The sequence below is a fragment of the Salvelinus namaycush genome, chromosome 36 (assembly GCF_016432855.1).
Source record: "Salvelinus namaycush isolate Seneca chromosome 36, SaNama_1.0, whole genome shotgun sequence".
NCBI classification, from domain to species: Eukaryota; Metazoa; Chordata; class Actinopteri; order Salmoniformes; family Salmonidae; genus Salvelinus; species Salvelinus namaycush.
Genome location: NC_052342.1, coordinates 22480210 through 22495497, shown reverse-complemented (window position 1 = coordinate 22495497; position 15288 = coordinate 22480210). Strand labels below are relative to the sequence as shown.

The 15288-nt window shown below is 41.1% G+C and overlaps 1 protein-coding gene and 1 pseudogene across 1 annotated transcript; one reads left to right on the top strand and one right to left on the bottom strand.

Moving 5' to 3' along the window:
- Positions 1-15288, bottom strand: part of LOC120030485 — a 60034-nt pseudogene that overhangs the window by 37656 nt on the left and 7090 nt on the right.
- Positions 634-7172, top strand: LOC120030157. The gene is made up of 11 exons (XM_038975487.1): positions 634-814; positions 1610-1883; positions 2072-2214; positions 3021-3294; positions 3487-3629; positions 4436-4709; positions 4900-5042; positions 5849-6122; positions 6311-6453; positions 6571-6629; positions 6771-7172. The coding sequence occupies exons 1-10, from the start codon at positions 730-732 to the stop codon at positions 6576-6578; spliced, it is 1761 nt and encodes a 586-aa protein (XP_038831415.1). The 5' UTR covers positions 634-729; the 3' UTR covers positions 6579-6629; positions 6771-7172.

The window sequence follows — 15288 nt, the reverse complement described above, 5'->3', positions numbered from 1 at the left end:
CATACCAAAAATTAATCACTAGATCCCAAAACATTCAAAGGCGATTTTCTCAAAAGTGAGTTTCCAAGTTGATAAACTTTCAAAGCAGAATTACTTTCCCATTGTTCCTCAAATGCAGTGTATGATATACCATTTTGTAGCTCTGAGTCTCTACTTTTATCCAATGTAATAAACACCATTTCACATTTTGCTACCTAAGACCAAATCCAGGAGGTGAGTCACATTTGGTATTGTGTGTAGATTGCTGAGGATTTTTATTTATTTAATCAATTTTAGTAACGTAACAAAATTTTGAAAAAGTCAAGTGGTCTGAATACTTTCCCAATGCACTGCACATTGGAACTAGCTCTTCTGCTCTGAAGATTGTGTCTAAAAACCACAAAAGGAAGTAACCACTGAACATTATTCAAACAGCTTGAAAACAAAAATATTCTGCTAGAAAGACAATCATTTGTCTTACATTTAGTAGGAAGAGATAGTCCATATATGGGCATGTGATCAAATAAACTGGTAGCTACTAAATTGATTTCTGCCCTTTGCCTTGTTTAGATTTAGCAACAGTGGAAGGACAAAGTTTTTGCAAACAGAAAATGTGGCACAGAAGAGCAAACAACAGACTGGATAAAAGACAGACTATCCTTGACACCACTGAAACAATCACTGGCAGAGTGAGACAGACGTTGTGTGCAGAGACATATTGAGACATTATAGTGAGCCATCGGAGAAATAATGCTGGTGGTGTGTGTCACTGTTGTCCTGGGTCTTCTCGCAGTGGAAGGCTCCCAGGCTGCCCCTTCAACCTCTGAGGAACTGGGTAAGTGGGTGTCTATTTCTGAGAGTTCAGACCATCCTTCCTGGGAGTTAATGCCAACTTTATTACACAGTGCCCGGATAGAGGTTTGTGCCCTGTTGGTACATGTGAACAATATCAGAATAAAATGGGATTGATAGACCTAACAACTAGAAATGGGCAGATGTTTTAGTAAGTGGTGTCAGGTGTGGTCACGGGACATTTCCAAGTGTCCCTAAACCGCTCCAAATTGACATATGTCTGTAAATTTGATAATTCCAGTGCTAAAACATATTTGCAATCCCTAAATGATATTTGTTGAGTATGAAAAAATACATTTCTACCATATCAACCTCAGTCAAACATTGTGGTGTTATGGGGTATCCAGGGTACATTCAAGTATCCTTTCATCCTTTCCAAAGTGTCAGAATGTGGTAATTGCACTGTTTTTGTACGCTGGATATGCCTAAAAATTATTGTTCACTATTAAAACTACATTTCTACAACACCAACCTCTATCAAATACTGTGGTGGTGTCGGGGGACATACAGAGGATATGGATGCCTACAGCGCATAAGCAGGCAACATCATATTTTTGATGCACAAAGATATAGTCACTCGGTGGACATTCAATGTTGCCATTACGTCATACATCATCAGATAACATTGGCAATAGGGTACCAACCCAAGGATTAACTTGAAACTTTCTCCCACCACTACTATTCTCCCATATTCAAACATGTACAATGTATACACTGTAAGATTATTAACAATAACTTGTCATTTCAGTATTTAAAACATCCTTCTCTGTCCCTGAAGTAAATGTAGCCTTGAAAAAAGTGGCCACACAGTCATCATATCTTGACCATCGCACTGCTCAATTGGCCATTGATGGGAACAAAGCCACAAACGATGTACCCTGCACCCACACTAAACATGACACCAACCCCTGGTGGAGAGTGGACCTGCTGGATGTGTACAGAGTGACAGGTGTCAGCATCACCAACAGAGGAGACTGCTGTTCTGAGAGGCTGAATGGTGCTGAGATCCGCATCGGTAACTCTCTGGAGAACAATGGCATCAACAACCCCAGGTGACACATAGACATCAGTACATTTTTATGTCCTGTCTTGAAGGTGTTTGGATACGTTAATCTTCATCCATACTTCTGTAGCTATTCTGTGGCTATATATTTAACAAACTGGTGGTTTTCTCTATGATACAATGTAGAGCGTCCTCATTCACTCTCTCTCTCTCTCTCTCTTTCTCACTCTCTCTAAGATGTACTGTCATCAACCAAATCCCAGCAGGTGAGACCAACACCTTCCAGTGTGAGATGCAGGGTCGCTACGTTGTTGTGGTCGTCCCTAACAGGAATGAACATCTCACTCTGTGTGAGGTGGAAGTATACGGCACTCCTGCAGGTAATCATCTGTAACTGTCTTCACTGTTCACATTCATCATCAAGTGAAGTTTACATTACTTTTATATAGTAGAACATCAATGTTCTGGAAGTAGAATTAATGTCACGACTTCTGCCGAAGTCGGTGCCTCTCCTTGTTCGGGCGGTGTTCGGCGGCCAACGTTACTGGTCTTCTAGCCATCACCGATCCATTTTTCATGTTCCATTTCTTTTGTCTTTGGTTTTCACACACTTGGTTTCTATTCCCCAATTACATGTTCATTATTTAACCCTCTGTTCCCCATGTTTGTTTGTGAGTGATTTTTTAAATTTTGTATTGCGTTCCGTATTTTGTAGCCTTGGTTTGTTTTGACATGTATTGTCATTATTTATGAGTAAAAATATTTACTATACTCCTATCTGCTGTCCAGCACCTGACTCATTCTATACCAGCTACACACAGACGCATTACAATTAATGTGCTTGCTGACAGGAACATTTCTCTAGATTTCTGTCATATTCTTGTTAGTGTGGCATGCTTCTGCAGTATCACTTTAAATGTTGTCTTTATGTCTTATATAGATATTGTAAAAAAAAGGGTGCATTTTTTACCTCTATCAGACCTATCCACCCCTCTTCCCGCCACTCCTCCTTCCACCGTCCCGCATCTTATCTCCCCTCTTCCCCAATATCCTCTCTTCTCCCGTCCACTCCTCCTCCCACCACTACTGTCCTCCCATCTTCAAACATGTACAATGTATACACTGTAAGATTATTAACAATAACTTGTCATTTCAGTATTTAAAACATCCTTCTCTGTCCCTGAAGTAAATGTAGCCTTGAAAAAAGTGGCCACACAGTCATCATATTTTGACCATCGCACTGCTCAATTGGCCATTGATGGGAACAAAGCCACAAACGATGTACCCTGCACCCACACTAAACATGACACCAACCCCTGGTGGAGAGTGGACCTGCTGGATGTGTACAGAGTGACAGGTGTCAGCATCACCAACAGAGGAGACTGCTGTTCTGAGAGGCTGAATGGTGCTGAGATCCGCATCGGTAACTCTCTGGAGAACAATGGCATCAACAACCCCAGGTGACACATAGACATCAGTACATTTTTATGTCCTGTCTTGAAGGTGTTTGGATACGTTAATCTTCATCCATACTTCTGTGGCTATTCTGTGGCTATATATTTAACAAACTGGTGGTTTTCTCTATGATACAATGTAGAGCGTCCTCATTCACTCTCTCTCTCTCTCTCTCTCTCTTTTTCACTCTCTCTAAGATGTACTGTCATCAACCAAATCCCAGCAGGTGAGACCAACACCTTCCAGTGTGAGATGCAGGGTCGCTACGTTGTTGTGGTCGTCCCTAACAGGAATGAACATCTCACTCTGTGTGAGGTGGAAGTATACGGCACTCCTGCAGGTAATCATCTGTAACTGTCTTCACTGTTCACATTCATCATCAAGTGAAGTTTACATTACTTTTATATAGTAGAACAAAAATGTTCTGGAAGTAGAATTAATGTCACGACTTCTGCCGAAGTCGGTGCCTCTCCTTGTTCGGGCGGTGTTCGGCGGCCAACGTTACTGGTCTTCTAGCCATCACCGATCCATTTTTCATGTTCCATTTGTTTTGTCTTTGGTTTTCACACACCTGGTTTCTATTCCCCAATTACATGTTCATTATTTAACCCTCTGTTCCCCATGTTTGTTTGTGAGTGATTTTTTAATTTTTTTATTGCGTTCCGTATTTTGTAGCCTTGGTTTGTTTTGACATGTATTGTCATTATTTATGAGTAAAAATATTTACTATACTCCTATCTGCTGTCCAGCACCTGACTCATTCTATACCAGCTACACACAGACGCATTACAATTAATGTGCTTGCTGACAGGAACATTTCTCTAGATTTCTGTCATATTCTTGTTAGTGTGGCATGCTTCTGCAGTATCACTTTAAATGTTGTCTTTATGTCTTATATAGATATTGTAAAAAAAAGGGTGCATTTTTTACCTCTATCAGACCTATCCACCCCTCTTCCCGCCACTCCTCCTTCCACCGTCCCGCATCTTATCTCCCCTCTTCCCCAATATCCTCTCTTCTCCCGTCCACTCCTCCTCCCACCACTACTGTCCTCCCATCTTCAAACATGTACAATGTATACACTGTAAGATTATTAACAATAACTTGTCATTTCAGTATTTAAAACATCCTTCTCTGTCCCTGAAGTAAATGTAGCCTTGAAAAAAGTGGCCACACAGTCATCATATCTTGACCATCGCACTGCTCAATTGGCCATTGATGGGAACAAAGCCACAAACGATGTACCCTGTACCCACACTAAATATGACACCAACCCCTGGTGGAGAGTGGACCTGCTGGATGTGTACAGAGTGACAGCTGTCAGCATCACCAACAGAGGAGACTGCTGTTCTGAGAGGCTGAATGGTGCTGAGATCCGCATCGGTAACTCTCTGGAGAACAATGGCATCAACAACCCCAGGTGACACATAGACATCAGTACATTTTTATGTCCTGTCTTGAAGGTGTTTGGATACGTTAATCTTCATCCATACTTCTGTAGCTATTCTGTGGCTATATATTTAACAAACTGGTGGTTTTCTCTATGATACAATGTAGAGCGTCCTCATTCACTCTCTCTCTCTCTCTCTCTCTTTCTCACTCTCTCTAAGATGTACTGTCATCAACCAAATCCCAGCAGGTGAGACCAACACCTTCCAGTGTGAGATGCAGGGTCGCTACGTTGTTGTGGTCGTCCCTAACAGGAATGAACATCTCACTCTGTGTGAGGTGGAAGTATACGGCACTCCTGCAGGTAATCATCTGTAACTGTCTTCACTGTTCACATTCATCATCAAGTGAAGTTTACATTACTTTTATATAGTAGAACATCAATGTTCTGGAAGTAGAATTAATGTCACGACTTCTGCCGAAGTCGGTGCCTCTCCTTGTTCGGGCGGTGTTCGGCGGCCAACGTTACTGGTCTTCTAGCCATCACCGATCCATTTTTCATGTTCCATTTCTTTTGTCTTTGGTTTTCACACACCTGGTTTCTATTCCCCAATTACATGTTCATTATTTAACCCTCTGTTCCCCATGTTTGTTTGTGAGTGATTTTTTAATTTTTTTATTGCGTTCCGTATTTTGTAGCCTTGGTTTGTTTTGACATGTATTGTCATTATTTATGAGTAAAAATATTTACTATACTCCTATCTGCTGTCCAGCACCTGACTCATTCTATACCAGCTACACACAGACGCATTACAATTAATGTGCTTGCTGACAGGAACATTTCTCTAGATTTCTGTCATATTCTTGTTAGTGTGGCATGCTTCTGCAGTATCACTTTAAATGTTGTCTTTATGTCTTATATAGATATTGTAAAAAAAAGGGTGCATTTTTTACCTCTATCAGACCTATCCACCCCTCTTCCCGCCACTCCTCCTTCCACCGTCCCGCATCTTATCTCCCCTCTTCCCCAATATCCTCTCTTCTCCCGTCCACTCCTCCTCCCACCACTACTGTCCTCCCATCTTCAAACATGTACAATGTATACACTGTAAGATTATTAACAATAACTTGTCATTTCAGTATTTAAAACATCCTTCTCTGTCCCTGAAGTAAATGTAGCCTTGAAAAAAGTGGCCACACAGTCATCATATTTTGACCATCGCACTGCTCAATTGGCCATTGATGGGAACAAAGCCACAAACGATGTACCCTGCACCCACACTAAATATGACACCAACCCCTGGTGGAGAGTGGACCTGCTGGATGTGCACAGAGTGACAGCTGTCAGCATCACCAACAGAGGAGACTGCTGTTCTGAGAGGCTGAATGGTGCTGAGATCCGCATCGGTAACTCTCTGGAGAACAATGGCATCAACAACCCCAGGTGACACATAGACATCAGTACATTTTTATGCCCTGTCTTGAAGGTGTTTGGATACGTTAATCTTCATCCATACTTCTGTAGCTATTCTGTGGCTATATATTTAACAAACTGGTGGTTTTCTCTATGATACAATGTAGAGCGTCCTCATTCACTCTCTCTCTCTCTCTCTCTTTCTCACTCTCTCTAAGATGTACTGTCATCAACCAAATCCCAGCAGGTGAGACCAACACCTTCCAGTGTGAGATGCAGGGTCGCTACGTTGTTGTGGTCGTCCCTAACAGGAATGAACATCTCACTCTGTGTGAGGTGGAAGTATACGGCACTCCTGCAGGTAATCATCTGTAACTGTCTTCACTGTTCACATATATCATCAAGTAAAGTTTACATTACTTTTATATATTAGAATATGTTCTGAAAGTATAAATCTTGTATTTTTTACTGTCAACAGGGCCCTAGTTTTCAAAAGAGTCCTGTAAAACACTGGCTATGCTTACAAAAATAAAACAGGTACTGTGCAAATAATATATGTGTGTGTTTGTATGTGTGGGTTGGAGGAAGACTTCAGCATTAGCAGTTAGCATTAGCATATAGTTGTTTTGTGAAAATATTTGATTGAGTTTTCTGTCGACATGTCCTCCTCTGTTACAGGAATCTTCAGGGTCCCTAATACGTCACATTCAATGTGTTCAGCTACCACCATTACATGACTGGAGCCATCTTGATGTGAAATAAGTAGGACAGGTGTTGATGCCAAAGTTAGAATAAACTCACTGCCATACTATACTCAATATATACGTTATTTCCTCATAAATGATTTCTCTTTCAATTTGTATTTCTTCTTCTTGTATAAGGGTGTCCTTTATTCATAATGTCCCCGGTGGTCTGATACTTCCCCCAAGAGGTTACCTGGAGATGTTATGAATGCAGCATTTGTTTGTTTGATCTTTAACCTTTTGAGAAACCTAGGGTCAAAGTGTAATGACCTTCCTGTTTTGTTTTAGTAATTCACTTATTCACATGGAGAGAAATAAAGCATTTTAACTTGCTTAACTGGTGTCCTTGTGAATTTAATGATTAAGTATGTCACGTTACATAAACTGTTAAAACAGTGGTAAAAAGATATTAACATCCTCATCCACTGAAAAAAATGCTTGTAAGATGAATGCTACATTACATAACTTCTTATGGCTAGGGGCAGTATTGATTAGCTTGGATGAATAAGGTGCCCAGAGTAAACGGCCTGCTACTCAGTCCCAGTTGCCTTCTCCACTGACCACACTGTCTCCCTCTAACGCTAGCTGCAACGCAGTCATTCACAAGGGGTATCTGTCGAAAGCACCCCTTGGGAAAAAGACGTTTAGAAACCACTTGGTGCAGAATCCGATCCAAGGAGATATTATGATATCTCGACCCATTCCATCAGCCAATCTGATTGACCATTCTTTCCATGATTTCGAGCCAGCTGTCTCTGTGAATGAGCAACTTCCCTCCTCCTTGCAGTCGTGCAATACGGTAGTTGAGATGAACTTCGGACACTTCCGCAAGCACTGCAGCTGTCTCAGCAAGACAAACATTGATTCGCAGAGTATACTCTGCTTCCGATGATACACCTTCCGCTTTGTGGGGGACTGTCACCCCTTACAATGACACTTATGGCGTCAGTCCAGCAACTGACCCGATGACTCCCACTGGTGAAACCCTTTGCGATATCACAGACCGATATCCTCGTCTCAGTTCGCAGGTACTGGAGAGGTTGCCACACGTGGACGCGGTGGTGACTGACAGACCTCGACAGCCACTGAGCGTTTTGAAGCACAAACACCAGGAGATTTGGTTGAAAGGTTACAGCCATTCTCATAATAACGCGGCCACTGACAACTCGTACATAGGTTCCGACCTTTTCGTTTGAGCCTTGGATACCAACACCACCCACTGGTGGGGGGGTCCCAAGATACAAAGGGGGGGAATAGTAGCCCAGACCCATGATGAGCCTCATCGTGGGGGGGGGGGGGGGGGGGGGGTGGAGACTACGGACAACACCATACGAGTCTGCCAGAGCATAAATCAAATCTAGTTGTAAACTCCCCTATGAGAACAGTGAGGAGCAGACAGGCCCATAGACGAGGATTATCTTATAACACACTTAAGGTAGTACTGAGGTGTACCACACTGGTAGTAAAGGAAGTCCACCTCCAAAACAAATGGCAACAATAATCATTCTTTGCCATGTGTAGTAGCAACTACAAGACAACTAGTAAAATGCTCTAATCATGTATTCCTGTAGGATAACATTTCAGAGTAAATTGGTAGGACAACTGGTCCCCTTGAGTACCAGTACCAATACCACAGTCAGTCCAGCAAGACTCAGTAAGATGATTAGTAACCTCACAAGTTAAATTGCTATTGAAAATAGCGACATAGGAGTCACTCAGAGTGCAACACGGGGAAGGGAATCTCCATTGCACTCTTCCAATGATTAACACACACCACTAATAAATAGAACCCTCCGTGAAGGAGAAAAGTTATTATAAGTCATGAACCATGATCACACCGCGTACGACTGGTTCCGTGCTTAGAGAGTACTTCCGTCGTGAGGTTAGCTCCTCCATGGATAACATAGTGTCATGACTGTCCTGCTCGGCTCAGGTTACCAATGACCACAATCCTGCAGAGAGATTTCATCCCCACCAGAGGAGAAGGGATCTCAAGGGATAAGAAGATGTGGGGGTTTTATGACCCCTCATGCCCATGGTAAATCTTAGGCCACAGACAAATTCCTTTGTCCTGTCACTATGGAGAACCAGCCTCAGAACATTAAACATGAAATAAAGGGACTTTGGAACAATGGTTTCCATCAGCCACAATGGTGGTCATGACGATAGATGGAATATGAAAATGTATGTCATTTTTGTTTTGTTATTAAAGGTTAATTTCTTTCAGCTAGGGGGCACTATTTTTATGTTTGGAAAAATAACGTTCCCAAGGTAAACAAACTATTTCTCAGGCCCAGATCGTAGAATATGCAGATAATTTACAGATTAGGATAGAAAACACTCCAAAGTTTCCAAAACTGTCAAAACATTGTCTGTGAGTATAACATAACTGATTTTTTCAGGCGAAAACCTGAGGAAATCCAACCCGGAAGTGCCTTTTATTTGGAAAAATCCCTGTTTCATTGCCTGCCCCTCCTCCATTTAAAGGGGTATCAACCAGATTCCTTTTCCAATGGCTTCCTCAGGCTGTGATCAGGCTTTAGACATAGTTTCAGGCTTTCATTTTGAAAAATTAGCGAGATTTATCAAAACGCGTCAGGTGTCCTTTGATTAGTTCCTGCGCGCGAGAGATGTAGCTCGACATTTTCTTTCTCTGTAGTATCAAATAGTTTACTGTCCGGTTGAAATATTATCGATTATGTATGTTAAAAACAACCTGAGGATTGATTATAAAAAACGTTTGACATGTTTCTACGAACATTACGGATACTTTTTGAAATTTCCGTCGGCCTTTCAGGATCGGAACGAGCCTGTGGTTTTCTGAACTAAACGCGCAAACCAAATGGCGGTTTTTGGTTATAAAACTAATCTTTATCAAACAAAAATAACATTTATTGTGTAACTGGGATTCTCGTGAGTACAAACATCCGAAGATTATCAAAGGTAAGCGATTCATTTTATTGCTTTTCTGACTTTCGTGACCAAGCTAATTTGCGGCTAGCTGTTCTTACTGTTTTGTCTAGTGATTGATAAACTCACAAACGCTTGGATTGCTTTCGCTGTAAAGCATATTTTCAAAATCTGACACGATAGGTGGATTAACAACAAGCTAAGCTGTGTTTTGATATATTTCACTTGTGATTTCATGATTATAAATATTTGTAGTTTTTTTTTTTTATTTGGCGCTCTGCAATTCAGCGGTTGTTTACGAAAATGATCCTGCTAAAGGGATCTGTGCGTCAAGAAGTTAATAGATGAGGTTATTACGAAAACATTGTAACGGTAAGAGTTTTCCTAGTATATGTTTGATGTTTATACATTGTACGTTGTGTGGAAAATGTCCAAATCAAAGAGAATGTTTTGGTAAAGATGAAATGTGAAGTTAGTTGTCTAAAATTGGATTTGAGTAAAATCTAGACCTTGCCTCTTAACTTGGTTCGCCCAGAGAATTGCCCTAAAGGCGGTCACACCCACTTCTGACCCGAGGGTATAAAACCTGTGAGTAAAGAATTAACATTCCAGACTAAGTGACCCAAGCTGCAGCCGAGGTCTAAAAAAGTAAACAAACCTAACTCCGTCGACCTGGATATTCTGCGCCGGCTCTGCGTACTATGTCTCCGGTGAGTCTGCACAGCCCAGTGCGTCCTGTGTCCTGCATTTGCAGGGCGAAAATAAACATCCAGCCAGGACGGGTTGTGTTAGCTCTACACTCCAGACCTCTAGTGCGCCTCCAGAGTCCAGTACGTCCCGTTCCTGCTCCCCGCACTCGCACTGAGGTGCGTGTCCCCAGCCCGGTACCACCAGTTCCGGCACCACGCACCAGGCTTACAGTACGCCTCGGCAGTACAGAGCATCCGGCGACAGTACCCAGTCCAGAGTGTCCGGCAACAGTACCCAGTCCAGAGCGTCCGGCGACATTCCTCGTTTTAATAAAATAAGAATGTATTCCAATCACGCTGCGCCTTGGTCTCCTCGTTACGACGAACGTGACAGGTACTTTACCAACCAGGAAAGGTAGAAGAGAAAAAATAGAATCAAACGCCCACTGTGGTAAACGGAAACTTCTGGCGGTTTTTGAAGCCAATCCCTCGTGAAGAAAACCAACATGATTTCACATGTGGAAAATCAGATGATTTCATGTGAAAATTCCACATGTGAAAATATGTGTTTTTGGATCACTTCATGTGATGATATTTCATATGAAGTTTCACTTGTAGATTTTCAGAAATCACATTATCACATGTGGATAAACATTTTCTTATGAAATTTCACAGTTATTAGGATACACACACAGTGCTTTCAACGTACAGTGTTTTCAACGTACATATATGACACATGACTATATTGTGTATGTGTATTTATCTCTTAAGGCTAGGGGGCAGTATTCAGAAGTTTGGATGAAAAGTGTGCCCAAAGTAAACTGCCTCTCACTCAGGCCCAGAAGCTACAAAACACTCTAAAGTTTCCAAAACTGTTAAAATAATATCTGTGAGTATAACATAACTGATATGGCAGGCAAAACCCCCAAGGAAAATCTGACCAGAAAAAAAAATCTGCATTTTTCAACGATGGAAAATGGCGGATTACTGAATCAAGCGGGCCAGCTAAACATACTTTTTTTATATATATATAGAAGGAATTTATCGAACAAAAGGACCATTTGTGATGTAACTGGGACGTATAGGAGTGCCAACAGAAGAAGATCTTCAAAGGTAAGGCATTTATTATATCGCTATTACTGACTTTTGTCATGGCTTTGTTTGGTTTGAAAATGAAATGTACTGCCTTTGAGTGAGGCGCTGCCCTCAAATAATCTCATGGTGTGCTTTCGCCGTAAAGCCTTTTTGAAATCTGACACAGCGGCTGGATTAACAAGAAGTTAAGCTTTTAAATGATGTAGGACACTTGTATTTATAAGAATTTTAAATATATTTCTGTATTTGGCGCGCTGCAATTTCACTGAATGTTGTCAAATCAATCCCGCTAACGGGATCCCTAAGAGGTTTTAAACAGTAATTATTATTCAACATGTACTCACCTGGGATTTAAACTCACAACCTCCTGGTTCATGTCATTCTGATCTTCCTGCTACGCCACCATGTCTGTGTGAACAACTGATTTCACCTGTATTCCTACACATTGTACTTAAAAGTAAATCTCAGCTTAGTTGGAAATACACTTAAGAATTCTTTTTATATTTATCATACAGTAGGGAATCAATATCATTCTTAAAACAGAATAATGTACCCCACCAACATCAGACAACTATAAAGAAAACCCTCAAATTGCTGAAATAAATAAATAAAATTAATTATGAGAAAAGATGGCACTCTTTTGCTAAGTGCAGAGATGTATTATAGGTACTGAATGTGTAGAGGACTTCTGAGAATACTACAGACTTTGTGGCGCAGCAGAAAGATCAGCGCACCTGAAATCTAGAGGTTGAGTTCAAATCCCAGGTGAGGTCATATTTTAATTGAACAGCATACCACTTACTTTAAAACCCCATACCATTACATGTTTTACTTAAAATGGTTTGGGATGGTTTAGGATCACCTGGGACGAACACCTGATGTCCCAATATACAACTGGTAGAACAAATGTCTCGAGAACATTTTACAGACATCCTAACATCATCCTCACGCTTACGGGAGAACCACATGAATTTCACATGATCATACGTGTTTCACATGTTGCTTTACATGTTATCACAAACCTCACATAAGAGCACATGTGAAAACATGATTTCATGTTTTGCATCCCCATGTTATTACATTTTTTCACATGAGATCATGTTTTCACATGTTGCTTTTACATGTTGTTACATGCTATCACATTACCTTCACATAAGATCACGTGAAATTCATGTTTTTATCTGTAAGACATGTGGCATGTTGAATTTATTTTCTTACAAAGATTTTTGCTCTAGCATTTGAAGCATTTTGTCTATAAGCTATTATGACCCCACTCCTGAAAAGCTAAGGCTCTCTGGAGCATGGATGTTCCCTTCTATGATGATTACAGGATGCATTAGAAGGGAGTGTCACGAAAAACACAATTTGGCCCCCATAAGAATATACAGTAGTTGAAATGTCCTGTCATAGCCCTCTAAGGATAGCCTTTCCACTCCCTATTTAATCTTGCTCTTGTGACTGACTGGGTGGGTTGGAACCAGGTCTCCTGTGTGTCAGAAGATAACGTTAGCCTACTTAGCTAAAGCCTATCGGGATAATTTCAGGAAGTTAATGTAAAAGAAAAACAGCTGCTTGCTTAATGAGTACCGCTTCCCCCTGATGCTGAGACTTGAACTCAGGATCTCTGCCTTGCAAACACATGTAACTGCCCTCCTGAAGCATTCCAACCCACTGGGCTATTGAAAAAGGCCTTCGACAGTTGCGCAAGGAGCGACACTTAAGGCTGATGACTTTCACAGATCCCCATCAGCTACATTTCAACCCCTTAAATCACTCCACAGCGACCCCAGAGGTTGAACCAGTGCAACTGTAGATCCGAGTCCAGTGGCACCATTGTAAGGGACGTCACGCTGCCTGCTTAGCGAGTACTGCTTCCTCTGATTCAGCTTTAATGGAGACTCAAACTCAGGACTTCTGCCTCGAAAACACACGTGACCGCCCTCCTGAAGCATTCCAACCCATCATGCTATTAAAAAATGCATTCCTCAATTGCGCAATGGGTGACACTTATTAAGGCTGAGGAGTGAGAGTCACAGATAACTATCTGCTACACTAAGTCTTCAAGATCCAGCAAGGTGACTTGTATATGATGTCTATATATATATATATATATATATATTTCAATCACAAAATATTTGGAACTGAATGTCCTTCTTGAAGCACTGTGCAACAAACAACTCATCTGTCAGTGGAAAGGTCTCAGTTATAGCTTGGATAGTTCATCACAGTAGGCTCTTTTTGAAAGATAACATTGACCCTACTTATATGACAAACAATGTCTGAACTTACAGCTTGGAATGGTCTTGACAAAACATTTCCTCTTGGGGTTGCATGCTAAGAGTGAAATTCGTACAGCTGATATACTAATAGGATGTCTTTGAAGAGTTGAGAGAGTACACTTTTGTAATTTTCTTTACCCAAACAGTTCATCCACTCAATAAAATGGATATGGTTATTTTTTTGTCTGTTTGCCACTTAGCCACGCTCTTTCAATGTGTTGTGTGTGACATCCTGTGTGAGGATCCACGAAGTTGTTTGTGTGGTTGACTGTCTGGGGATTGTAACCCATCCTATTCAGAGACCTGACATACGCTCTCCAGCAGTCACTCAGAATGGGGGAACCTGTTCACACATGTAATCTGATGATAGGGATTAAGGTTACCTGTGAACAGTTTTCATTTTAAGAACTGCTCGCCGTCTGTTGTGTTTGACTTCCATCATCCCAAACACCCAACCCTGTCTTCTCCACGTTGACCTCATCCTTCCACGATTGTACTGAATGATAGGAACAAGTGCATATCGTTATTTTGTGACAGGGAGTTGCCCAGTGGTTAGTCAAGCCTTGAAATGGCGAGGGATCAGGAAATCCATGGGAACTAGCATAATGTCACTTATTACACAAGCTAAGGTCTGACGGGTGAAGTTGTATAATGTTGAAAGACCCGAAACATGATCATATGAGACATCACTGATGATGTGTCCAAGAGCACAGAGATGTATTTATTAAATAATTCAGCATATGAAATAGGTAAGCCCTCTATTTTTTTTATCCATATCAGTATATCTACTGAGGAGAACTTTAAAAAGGAGACTGATTACCATAAGTTAAATATATCAACAAATGATATCTCAGATCCCAAGCCCAGATAATGAATGTTACTACATCATAATGGATAATGCTATACCTTTCTCTTGTGTGATAACTTGGATCTATTACCACCAATCCATGTAGAGAACTTGACCCAATTTGGAAACCCTCCCTCCTCTTGAACCTCCCAGGGCTTTGCTGCAGGCCTTCAATAATGAGAGGTAAGACAGATGTTAGTGTTATGAGAAGACTTGAGTGTTGCAGGGAAGCATGACCATCAACTTCTATAGGAGGGGCACCGAAATCAAATCTCACTTAGGGTCCCAAATCGTCTTGAGCTGACACTGCTCCTGTCTCATGTGGAAATGCACTTTAATGGAAGTTGTCACAAAATTACTGAGTTTGAGTTTGTCTGTTGTTGCTATTTGCACTGTTATGCACTGTAAACATTTTAATATTTGAAAAACACTCAGCCTGTAACACTCAGTCGTTCTGCTCCTGAGCAAGGCATTTAACCCACTGTTCCTAGGCTGTCATTGTAAATTAGAATTTGTTCTTAACTGACTTGCCCAGTTAAATACAAATATTCAGTCAGCAAAACTGGCTTTTTGAAATTCTAACAAATTGAGTAGTCAAAATAATCACTGACAGATTGATTATCAAAATAGTTG